The following is a 12,500-nucleotide window of genomic DNA, read 5'->3' on the forward strand; positions in this document are numbered from 1 at the left end:
TCACCTCATAGCAAGAGTTTCTCTGGTTTAATCCTTAGCTGGGGTGCCTTCTGTGTGGAGTCTGCATGTCCTTCCTGTGGTTGTGTGGGTTTCCTCCAGGTGCTCTGGTTCCAGTGACATACTGTAGGTAGACTGGACACTCTAAATTGGTCCTAGGTGTGAGTGTGTGCCTTCTGTGGAAGGTTGGGTGCCGGACTGGCAACTTAACACCGTAAAAAATTCTTCTACCAATTATGAGCAGACAGGTGATCTGCTGTGGTGACCCCTAAGCAGGAAAAGAAGATGCATTATTAATTTAATATTAGTAAGGAAAATTTATGGAGTTAACTAAGAGGCACACATGCAAACAGAACAGAAGTGATGCAGTATTAGGATTGTACAGTAAGCAGTAGAAGAAAGAATATTGAAGAAATAGTGCTGATGTGCTTACTTAGCACCAATGTTGGAACAGAAGTAAGCAGTTGTTTAATTGGAGTGGATATAAACTGAGATATATCATGGGTGAAGTATAAATGTACCAGAGAAGTGAAATTTCTTAAGAAAAGGTTAAGAAATATGCATCAGCTGACAGGATTTGCATCAGGTTGCGCTTGTGACAGGACAATGTTTTTTGAAGGTGGGACTTTTAGTACTGTTTGAAAGCAGTGGTCTTAACTAACAGTGTTAGTTCCAATTTTCCCTCTGTATGAACAGATAGCAGTGCAGAAATCAGAAACAGAGCTAAGAGAAAATAATTTCAGTATGATGTTTTGCAGGAGGAAATGAAAAAAAAAAGTTGGCACCATTAGAAGACAGATTTAGGAGTGACAATTTAAGATTTTCTGCCATACCAGAAAATGCTGAAAGCTTGAGCTCTATAGCCTTCCTGAAGTAACAGATAAGTAACTGCATTGGGTTATCACCATGCCCAGAACCTAAGCAGACTGTTTGCCCTCTACGCCACTGTGATGATAGGAGGTACTGCCAGCCATGCCAGGAGTAGGGCAGTAGATGTATGACTTGTGCCAAAACAGCTAGCTGGAATTTTGTAAATAATTATATTTGCATATCAAACTGATTTGTACAGATGCTTGTGCTGAAAATGTATTTGTAAGTCTTGCTTGTGTTCAAATGTATCAACAGTGCACTCTGCTGGAATGAAAAGCAATGTACATGTATTACTGTAACTGGGTTAAATGTATATGTTTTAATAAGGGACACTGGGACAGCAAAGGTTACCCAGCTAGCTTACTTTAAGAAAAATAAGGGAAATGTAAATAACTGTTAAAAGCATTAAAACGGCACACACCATGCTGAATAGTGCCAGGGATGGTGGGTCTAGAAGAAGTCTTTGTTCATTAGCTCAGTAAGAGGAGAGGAAGCCTCAGGCACTGCCATAAACAATTAGATGTGTATTGTAGCCATCTATGCTACATTCCTGTCTCAGCTTCATAGGGGAATATTGTGAAAACCTATATTCAGGTGAACAGATGAGGTAATTTTGCAAGCCATCTTGTATTAATTGTAGTATTAGTATTAATATTACACAGTAAAATTGGACACTCTCTGTGAAGGGCCTTAGAGTAGCTGAATGTGGAGTGTCTGATGGCAGTGATAACTACCTTATACTCTGGGCAGAAGAGGGCACAGCAGGTAAATCTGTGCCAGTCTTTCCCAGGTGTGTGACACAAAGCACTGGGTTTACAGAGAGGCTGCTGGAGGACGTGGCTTGGACACTCTGCTGAGGACCTAACCCTACAGCTGTATCAGTAGGGAGTCTTACTCGGGACTTGGAGGGGGACAGATATACAGAAATCCAGTTCACGTGCTGAGTATGTTCTCCTGTGTGCTGTTAAAGGAAATTGTGCTTGATGCACAGAGGTTTTCTAAGTGCACATCCCTCCCCAGTATCAGTGGTGAGGATTCATGCTCCTTGATTACTGGCCCAGAGTGGGAATGTCACAGCCGTCACTAGATACCAAGACATGTAAGTATTTGTACAAGTCCAAGCTTTATTCTAACAGTGCTGCTACAGAGACAAGACTACAGTAAGAGGAAACAAAAATTACTGCACTCAAACTGATGAACACCCACCAAAGAGACCTTTGGTAGGAATGTTCCCCTACTTTTAATACAAATCATTTGAACTACCTATTAGCTATCTACTTTGCATTATAAAATGTCATAGAAAGTAGAAATAACAGAAAGGGATTAGGGAAGAATTTAATAATTACACTTTCCTAAAAAACTATGTGTAAACACTTGACTATCACCTGATCTAAATCCAATAAGACAGTTAGCACTGCTACATAAATATATGTCTTGCTTTTTGGCAAAACCAGTACAACAGAATTTTTAGCAAGTGAGCAGAGCTTCCTAACTCAAGTAAGGTCAATAGCACAAGTAAGTACTGTCTAATGTACAATGCTTTGACTTTCTGTCAGGTATGCAAAGCAGCATAGTCATAACACTGCAAAACAACATGCATATAACACCCATGCTGTACTACTGTCTAGGTGCCTATGCTCTGTAAAAGGTCGTTAAAAGGATCTAAGTGCCTTAGCAGGGAACACATTCACCTTTGGGACTCACAGATCAGAAGGCTGTGGGTTACATCTCCACTCAGGGTGAATGGACTATTTTTTCAAATTGCTGACACTGCAGTGCAGGCATTAGGGGGTGCTGCACTCCTGAGCGTGTCATAATTCACATGATGCATTAAACTCAGGTCCCATCTGCTTGAGTTGGTGGTGGCTCAGGTGGTTGTAAAAGATCCTACGGTACATATAGAATAGAGTAGGGGGATCCCCCCCACAGTGTTCTAGCCAAACTTCCCCTAGTAGTATAAGTACTACCTTGAGTTTCCCCTGAAAAGAGGCTACTAGCCTAATGGGTCTAACCCAGTCGACAAAGGCCAAAGAAATAAATATCTCTGGAGTTCAGGGCATAGTTTTTGCGCAAGAAAGATTTATTTTCCATGTCTGACTTTGAATTTACACTTGGGGATTGTGATATACTATTTTTCTTCTAACAGTTTGTACTAATTAAATTAGTTCTTGGCATATAGCCTAGTGTCCCTCCTTAAAGCTTCACCCATTCCTGGCATTTTTGAATGGGTAAGTACACTGTCTTAAACTGTACTGTTTTACTATGTTATAGATATCAATTCCCAGTGGAGGCAGAGCCAAAATAAGTCATATGATAAATATCCAAAATGGAGGTGAAGTTGATGTCCTGACTGAAGAAAGAGGAGTGACACTCCTTTCAGTCTACCTATAAAGAAAGAAAGAATCTCTCATGGTGGATGCACAGAAGGACTCACAGAGAGACTCAGCCTGACAACAAACAGAGGGACACATGGAGAGTGTCAGCCTGAGACTGAATAAACGGACACCTGGAGAGAATCGATCTGAAACTGAGCAAAGGGATACATGGAGAATGTCAGCTTGAGACTGAACAAAGGCATACACAAAGAAAGTCGGCCTGAAAATGAACCAGAGGGGCACATGGAGACTGTCAGTCTGAGATTGAACAAAATGACACCTGGAGAGAGTTAGCCGGAGACTGAACAAAACAACGGGACACCAACAGACAGGCAGTCTGAGACTAAACAAAGGAACACCCAGAGAGAGTCAGCCTGAGACTGTACAAAGGGACGCATGCAGATGGTTGGCCTGAGACTGAATAAAAGGACACCTGGAGACTGAACAAAGGGTCACCCAAAGAGAGTCAACTTGAGACTGAATAAAGGGATACCCAGTGAGAGTCAGTCTAACACTGTACAAAGGGACACCCAGAGATATTTATCCTCAGAAAGAACAAAGGGGTACCTGGAGAGAGTCTGTAGCTGAACAAATATGCTGGTGGAACTAGAACAGGGCTCAAGGGACCAAGACAGACTAGAAGGATTTTATTTCTGTTGCAGCCCATCTCCCTCCCTACCAAGTATACTGTTTTCTTTCTGTTTTATTTTTAAATAAATCAAAGTTAAATATGAGACTGGTCTGTCATTATAAATATCACAACTTTTTTATATTATGTATTTGTGCCCATGTAACTACAGCTGACGATTTGCACTTCACTAAACCAGTTACTGTTTGTGCTAGGATTAAAGTTAATAGTGTGCTTTAACTGTATATGTGTTATTAGAGCAGTTTAACTGTGTTTCTGCTGCATCATACATGTTATTCTGTGAGTAGATGTCAACATTTATATTTTGTACTATTCTCATCCATTACTGTATCCTTTTTGTGCTGTCTCCAGATGTCTTTCTTCTACTTTATGTCTACTTACCATAGCTATGCAAAATTCTGGATCATAGTATCAAAAGAAAAGTGTTAGTATTACTGTATCTGTTCTAATTTTCGAAAAAAAAGAAAAAAAAATCATATCTCTCTACTCATTTCCCACCTTTCTATAACCAGTAGAGTCTGGTTTTCAAATTTTGCTGAATTCTGGGCTGTTTTGTAGTTTCTGTGTTGCCCAGACCTTGCTAGGATAGAAGGAAGCTTCTCGGTTCATCAGTGAGAGTGGTGAACTTTGAGCAGCCTATCTGTCGCTGGAGGAGTGGTTTCAGCTCAGAATCTGTAGTTTTATTGGCCGTTTGGGGCTATTTCTAATCTCTTTCATCTTTCTGTTTAAAAACCCATGTTTGCGCAGTTTTTTTGCGCTTGTATTACCTCAGCAAGAGCTTGCCTGGGTGTCCTGCAGAGTTCTACAGAAGCAGAAGGAGAAAAGAGAGACTTTGAGTGGATTAAGTACCTTGATTTTCCTTTTTACTGCTTATTTTCACTAATCGCACTATTCCGAACATTTTTTTATTAACTTTGCTTATTTTTAACTGTTTTTTAATTCTGATACTGTTTGCACTTTGATTGTTTTTAAGTGTTTTTCAACTGTTTAATTGATGAGGGCTACACACTCAAGTGCGCAAAACTTTTTACTGCCTCAAAAGTCTTTGTATTACTGTATCTGTTCTAATTTTCAAAAAAAAAAAAAAAAAACAAAAAAAGAAAACAATCCTATCTCTCTACTCGTTTCCCACCTTTCTATAACCAGTAGAGTCCGTTTTTCAGAGTTTGCTGAATTCTGGGCTGTTTTGTAGTTTCTGTGTTGCCCAGACCTTACTAAGATAGAGAGAATCTTCTGTGTTCATCAGTGAGAGTGGTGAGCTTTGAGCAGCCTGTCTGTCGCTGGAGGAGTGGTTTCAGCTCAGAATCTGTAGTTTTATTGGCCATTTTGGGCTATTTCTATCAATTTCATCTTTCTGTTTAAAAACCTGTGTTTGCGTGGTTTTGCACTCAGCGCAGCACCGCTTAACTACGGTTAAATTATTCCCGGTGCCAGAAAGCCTGCTCTTCAGATTTTCCCTTAGAACTAGCCAGTTTTTTAGTTTTAGCACTCAAAACTGTTTCTTTGTGCTCAGCACTTGTCCAAAACACATTGCAAGCACTAAATATTCTACAAATTACTGCAGCACTCAACTTTCCTCACTTATCAAGAGGAAAACAGTTTTTAGTACTTAAATTAATAAGCACTAGCCAGGCATGTCTAAGGGTCAGCTTCCGGTGTTTTCTCCTGTCCACCTGATGAATCTGGGCATCTTGGGGCAGTGTAGCAATTGCCTCATGTACACTGACAACCCTCTCCTCCTAACACCAAACACTACAACCTGTAAGAGATGCACTTATATAGCCAAACTGGAAGCCAACCTCTCCCCAGCCAACACTGGACTAGACAGTCAAGAGGAGAAGGTAAACACCACACCGCATTCAACACATAGTCCATCAAAATCTGCACCACCCAACCCACACACAGTAACACAAAACGCATATCTACATTCGCAGGGGCTCTCAATAAAAATCTGCCCAAACAACAGAGACCTCCAAATCTGAAACACAAGCAACCACCACCCTCCTACACTACCCAAATGACACATAGCCCACAGACTCGGTGTGCCACTCAACCTCAGCCCATAAGGCAAAACAACGTACCCAACACACTAGTCATAGGTGACTTTATAGTCAGGCACACTGATGTCCCTCTCACCAGGCTAAACAAGGAGAATGTTACTGCCAGCTGCCTGTCGCGTGCCAGGATCTACCATGTAATGCATGCACCCAGGTCACTCCACAACAAGTACAAATGTGACTCTGTCATTGTCCATGTTGGAGTGAATGACCTGAGATGTACCTCCCTGGACTACATGAAAAGAGACATGGAGGAGCTCTCTGACCATGTGGCCCAGGCAGGTATGACACTAGCCCTGAGTAGCATCCTGCCATTGCCCAGAATGATACCACAGTACAAGGACAAAATGACTGACTTCAACAATTGGTTAAGCTTCTGGTGTCATTCTAAGGGGATCCAGTATCTGTCTGCCTGGGACGACATGATCGACAGGCTTCGATGCATTGCCAGAGATGGCCTGCACCTGTCGCCTCTGGGATTATGGATACTGGCTAAGGTTCTTGCCGCCCCTATAGTGCCTTTTTTAGGCAAGGCTCCAACGTCAAATGCACCACCATAGTAGATACAAACAAGTGAAATCTAAGGGTAATGCTACTCAAATCTAGAAGTCTAAACCTCAAAATGCATTCACTTGAGGCCCTCCTTAAGATGGAGACCATTGACATATGCACAGTGACAGGGACCTGGTTTAAGGCTCCAGAGAGTACACCTGCATTACCAGGCTACAATTCTTACCGCACCTTTCGGCCACCTAACCTGGACTGCAACTCTAAAGGAGGAGGCCTGTCCATATTCATAAAGGATTTGCTCACCTCCAGGCGTGTTGCTCAACATAATGCATCCGAAATTATCCAAGTACAATTAACACTGGGCAAGACTGCAGTTCAGGTTGTAGCTTGTTACAGATCCCCCACCATGACCCAGGATGCCCCCTCCATGTTTCTCGATATACTGGTTAATATTAAGGTACAGCCCAATACCCTAATCTTGGGAGATTTCAACTACCGTACCATCAGTTGGGAAAACTACTCATGTACTAACTCATTTGCTCAATATTTTCTGGAATTAATCAATTCCAACGCCCTGGATCAGCTTGTCCATACCCCCACCAGGGGCAGCAACATCCTGGACCTTGTCATTACCAATACGGGTAGCAGATGCTCTATTCCAGAGGTCAACTCTTCGCTGCTCAAATCCGACCACAAGCTAATCACCCTAGACATCCATATCCCGCCCCACCCCCATTAAGGAAACCACTGTAAAAAACTTCTTCAAAGCCAACTTCATGCTTCTTAAGACAGAAATGGCTAACTTCATGACACCCATACAGACGTAAAATAGAGGCACAACTGCTGAATCATATACAAATGCATTGAATAAGCACATACACAAGTGCATGGACCATGCTATCACCAAAAGAACCAAGATGCTGTCCTCCAAAAACAGGAAGTCAATATTGTGGTCCCCTGCCAAAAACAAACTCTACAACAGATGGAAGAAACTGTTGCAAAAAAGAGTAAAATCCCATGATTGCAGGAACTCCCTGGTCAGCCTCAGTAAGAAGCTGAGATCCCTCATAAAATCCTCCAAAGCTAGCTGCGAAAATAAAATCGCCATGGATTCTAGAGACAACCACAAAGCATTCTACAGCTATGTCAAGAATCTCAATGGCAACACTCAAATCTGCTCTGAGCTACAGCACAATGGCACTAGATTTACTGAACCAACTGATATTGCCAACATCCTGGCAGACAGGTTCAGTGCAAACTTTACCCCCTCACCCCCAAAGGGCCCATCTCCATACTGGAAGATTGTAAAGCCCCTGTAATCACAGATGCACAAGTAAAGACCGCACTCTACAAAGCCAAGAACACAGCATCCATGGGACCAGACAATATCCCAGGCTGCATTCTGCACAAACTACAGAATGAACTGGCACCCCACCTAAGTACCATGTTCTACCATAGCCTCACTTCAGGCTTTGTGCTTATGGAGTGGTGCACAGCAATGGTTATCCCACGCCACAAAGGGGATGCCATCACTGATCCTGAGAACTACTGCCCCATTAGTCTGACGAGCCTGGTCTGCAAGGCCATGGAATGCATCATCCTGGAGTCTATAAACAAAGACATAGGTAACCTCCAAACTCTGGAACCCACTCAGTTTGGGTATGTAAAAGGTCGATCATGCCTCCTAAACCTGATTGACTTCTTTGAAGCAGTCACCAGAGCTGTAGACAAGGGTAAGGTGGTACACACAGCCTATCTTGACCTCACCAAGGCTTTTGACATCATCCCCCCACTCTGGTATTATAGATAAACTTGCTGGACTGGGCATAAATTCCTATGTGTTAAGATGGGTGGCCAACTGGCTTATTGACAGAACTCACACAGTGAAAGTAGCCGACTCCAAATCCAACTTCAGACCAGTGACAAGTGAAGTACCACAGGGTTCAGTCCTGGGTCCTCTCAAGTTTGGTATCTACTTCTCAGAAGTCCAGGATAATACAGCTGGTCTCTGGCTAACAAAGTTCACAGATGACTGCAAACTAGGAGTCATAATAGATTCACCCAAGGATGTGGACATTCTACAAAGAGGCCTCACTGAGACTGATGCTTGGTGTCAAAGTCATGGCCTAAAGTTCAATGCCAAGAAATGCATTGTCATTCCCCTCGGGGAAAAATACCATACCCATCAACTACCATATAGGCGGTAGCCTACCAAATACTGAAAGTGGGATAAGAGACCTTGGGACATAGATGGACAGTAGTCTCTCCTCTGATAATCACATCACCACAGTAGTCAGGAAATCCTTCTACATGGCACATCTCATCACAAAGGGGTTCTCCTCCAGAAAAAGAGAGGTAATTGTTCCTCTCTACTCCTTCCTCATCAGATCCATTATAGAGTACAATGCCCCATTTGGCATGTACCATGCAAGACACCTACAACAACTAGAAAGGCCACAGAAGAAGCCTCACTAAGAGGATTACCAGCCTCAAACAAATGCCACATGCAGACCGTCTAAAAAACTCCATCTCTACTCAGTCGCATATCGCTTACTCAGAGGCGACCTCTGCCTAACATACAAAACCATGTCTAACCCAGATCTAATGGACATGCTACACTTAAATAAATCCCAATCTCTCTGGGCCATACTCTCCAGGGACCTAAACCTTGTTACCATGATAAACAGGATATGCTGGAGGGGTAGATTCCTGTCCCAGAGACTTCCCATGGTCTGGAACAGACTACCCATTCATGTCAAGCAAAGTTCCTCATTAGCTCTCTATAAGAGAAATCTTGACAATTGGATGGGAAACAAGAAATTCACCCCAGGGATCACTTCTGTGGCTCTGCTCGACAGGGGCACAGGAAAATAATTTTCTTGGGTGGCGAAAGCCAGGGAACCTCTTTTGGCTAGGCTTATATAGGCCCTGTGTGGAAAAGGGGTACTGTCTAAGCTGTAAGTAGTAAATGATGGGGGTTTCACTAAGAAAAAAAAAATGCTGATGCTTTTTTTGCATTTTATATGAGCACTTTCTTTGTACACCATTGGTTTGTAAGGTGTAGTTCTGAAGTGCTTCTGTAGCAGTGGGGAATGGACAATCACAAACCTACTGTTACTGGCAAATTTTGTTAGATAAAAGTCAGGGTTTGTGATACACAGGTCAGAAAAGTATATTTATTTTATTTTATTTATTTTACATTTGTTGACCGGGCTAGTCCAACTGGATACATGTCCATTTTCAGTAGAGACCCGGGGAGAAAAGCTCCAGAGAAAAAAAACTTACAAAAATTTAAAATGTAACATAAATGATTACAAAAGGCATCAAAAGGCAGTAATACAAAATTGAGTAAAAAAAAGTTTACATAAAAAATAGAAGAAAAGAATTGACTTAAATATTACATAAAAAATAGAAAAATTGACTTAAATAGACAAATAAGGAAAATAGTAGTCGAGACTCAGAGACATTAGTATTTAAGTAAATATAGGTTAATATATAGAGTGTAGTATATAGAGGGTTTATTGGTAGGAATATAGTGGTTTTGGAGTGGAACAGTTAGTTAAGGATAACAGTTAGTCAGGGTTGGTACAAGAGCATAACCAGTGGTTACTGAGAAAAAGTTTTAGATTAGTTTTAAAGAGTGGGAGAGAAGTCTGAGATGTAAGATCATGTGGTAGTTGATTCCATACTTTACCAACGTAGTTAGAGAATAAGGAGTCACCTGTAAGTTTTTTGATAAGGTAGTATTAATCAACATTTTGTTAGAGGAGCGTAAATTCTTGAGGTTATTATATAGCGTAATGAGGGTAAAGAGAATTGGAGTGTTGCTGGGTTGGTATAGAGTTTTATGAGCTATTGTAAGTTGGTTAAATCGTAGCTGATTAAGGAGTTCTAGCCAGCCATATACACTGAAAAGAATGGGGTCCAGGTACTGAGCCTAGTTGTACTCTCCCTTTTTTTAAAGTGGTATGAACCACCTTAATTGTATGAGTTCTGTGCTTCAGCCAGCTTTGCAATCCATCTTACAATGTAAACCTTTAGGAATTTTAGCTTGTTAGCAGTGTCAGCACTAGCTACACCATTGAAGGCTTGGTCAGATACAGATATTCTGTGTAGACTGAATGGCCACTGTTCGCTACCTCTGAAACCTTCTCAAAGAAGTTTACAAAGGTGAGTAGACATGATCTGCCCATGAGAAAAATCACCTGCTGTGGATCCAGTTGTATGAGATTTTTAATATAGTTGTTTAATAGATCACATATGATGCATCCCATGGCCTTGCAAATTAGGCTAGTTAAGCTGATGTGCTTGTACTTCTTGGGATCAGTGGTAAGGGGCACCACTACAGCTGTTTTCCAAACATCAGGAACATAATTAAAACAAGTGCAGGAGTGGGCCATTGAGGGAGTACCTGAATCTGTTAATTATGGATCTAGGTAAATTGTCTGGGTTCATGGATGTGGTGTTTACACTTTTTGAGAGTACTTACAGGGCGTCTTCCACTGTGATTTTAGGGGGAACTCGGGTATTTGTATAATTTAATGTCTGTTTCTAGAGTAAAATGTAAAATTACTCCTAAACATTCCTGTATATGTTAGCCATTTCTTTAAGGTCAGAATGGTTAATGCTATTTTGGATTAGTCACACACATTGTTAAGGTGTTCAAATGGAAACCAAAGAAGGATTTGTAGCTACCTTTGGCTTCTGATGACACTTTCAGTTTACATTATGTTTTGGTTTTTCTTACAGTTCTTTTTAATTCATGCTAATCTTTTTGATTAAGTCTCTAATATGGGAATGTAGGTCAAAACGGAAGCTAGGTAAACTGGCACTCTGGTGAGCACCAGACTGGCACCCCTTCAAACTCAAGTTGAAGAGCAAAAAAAATACTCTGATATTGAAAGAATGCTGGTAATGTACCGATACTTCTACTGCATTGACATTGCCAATCACACCCCCTAACAGCTTCCATGTGGTGCAGCTGCCCCTTTGCCTTGTTCTTGTTACAGCTACAATGTGGTGGATTTGTTATGGAACTGTAATGATTTTTTATTTTGTTATATTCTTCTTTATAGTGGTGGACCACCAAGGGACATACCTCTCAACTGTCAAGTTTTTCGTAGAATGTCAGGATTTTTGACTCTTATTTTGGTCTGTTCTTCATAAAATTTGTAGTTTTCTGGCAAATCACTTGGATGTTCTGAGGATTGGAGTCACTAAATAATGACACACATTTGAGTTTCAGACTTCAAATCCTTCAGAAAATCTATGTTAAAACAAACCCTATTATTCTAGCAACTTTCTAAGTTTATAAGAACAATATTTAAAATATGTCCTTATTTTGGGGCCTTTCTCCACCCATTTTGTCAGGCTTTGTCCGGATTTCTTGCACTAAGAAGTTGAGAGGTATGCTCTCAACTGTCCTGATTTTTGCAGAATGTCCAGATTTTCCTTATATGTTTGCCTGTTCCTCATACAATGATGTTGGATTGGAATTTTTCCATTTATATTTAACTAAAACACTGAATTAAATAACCAGAGCATTTACTTATTTTGTGTATTAATGGAGATTATTTTGGAAAACAATTTTTTTGTTTTTGGTAAGAAGTATGATAAATATATAGCTATGGGGTCTACGGTACCTGCTTTTACCAACCTAGTTTTGAGCCGGTGGGAGAATGAAATATTAACTAATACTTCTTTTTTTTTTAATATAGCTTTATATAAAAGATTTGTGGATAATTTGTTTTTATTATAAAAGGCTCCATTAATGATGATAAAAAGCTGGTAGATGATTTAGTGATATAGATTTCTTGGTTTGTAATAGGTGATTTTGGTACAACTGTTAATTTTGTAGATGTTTAATCTGTAACATTAAAGACAGAGTTTTTGAGAGTAAAATACACAGAAAAAAACATGTCTTCTAACAATTAGCTACATTTTAGAAGTCACCATCCCCCCATTCATGAAACGCAATATTCCTAGGGGACAGTTTATAAGGGTTTCTCATTTAACCTTCAAAGATTCTTACTATATGGAAGA

The 12,500-nt window shown here is 40.7% G+C and overlaps 1 protein-coding gene across 5 annotated transcripts in view; it reads left to right on the forward strand.

The window, feature by feature from the left end:
- LOC122806683 (E3 ubiquitin-protein ligase ARIH2-like) overlaps positions 1 to 12,500 on the forward strand; it is a 200,915-nt gene that overhangs the window by 55,483 nt on the left and 132,932 nt on the right. Inside the window, exon 3 of one of the 5 annotated variants that reach the window (XM_044077306.1) lies at positions 3,139 to 3,976. The exons of the other annotated variants lie outside the window; for them this stretch is intronic. Within the exon in view, the coding sequence (XP_043933241.1) occupies positions 3,139 to 3,258 (120 nt within the window). The 3' untranslated portion in view covers positions 3,259 to 3,976. Of the gene's footprint in view, positions 1 to 3,138; positions 3,977 to 12,500 lie in introns of those variants that run through there. 5 annotated transcript variants of the gene reach the window in all.

The sequence above is a fragment of the Protopterus annectens genome, chromosome 7.part0 (genome assembly GCF_019279795.1).
Source record: "Protopterus annectens isolate FY-2018-M chromosome 7.part0, PAN1.0, whole genome shotgun sequence".
Classification (NCBI taxonomy): Eukaryota; Metazoa; Chordata; order Ceratodontiformes; family Protopteridae; genus Protopterus; species Protopterus annectens.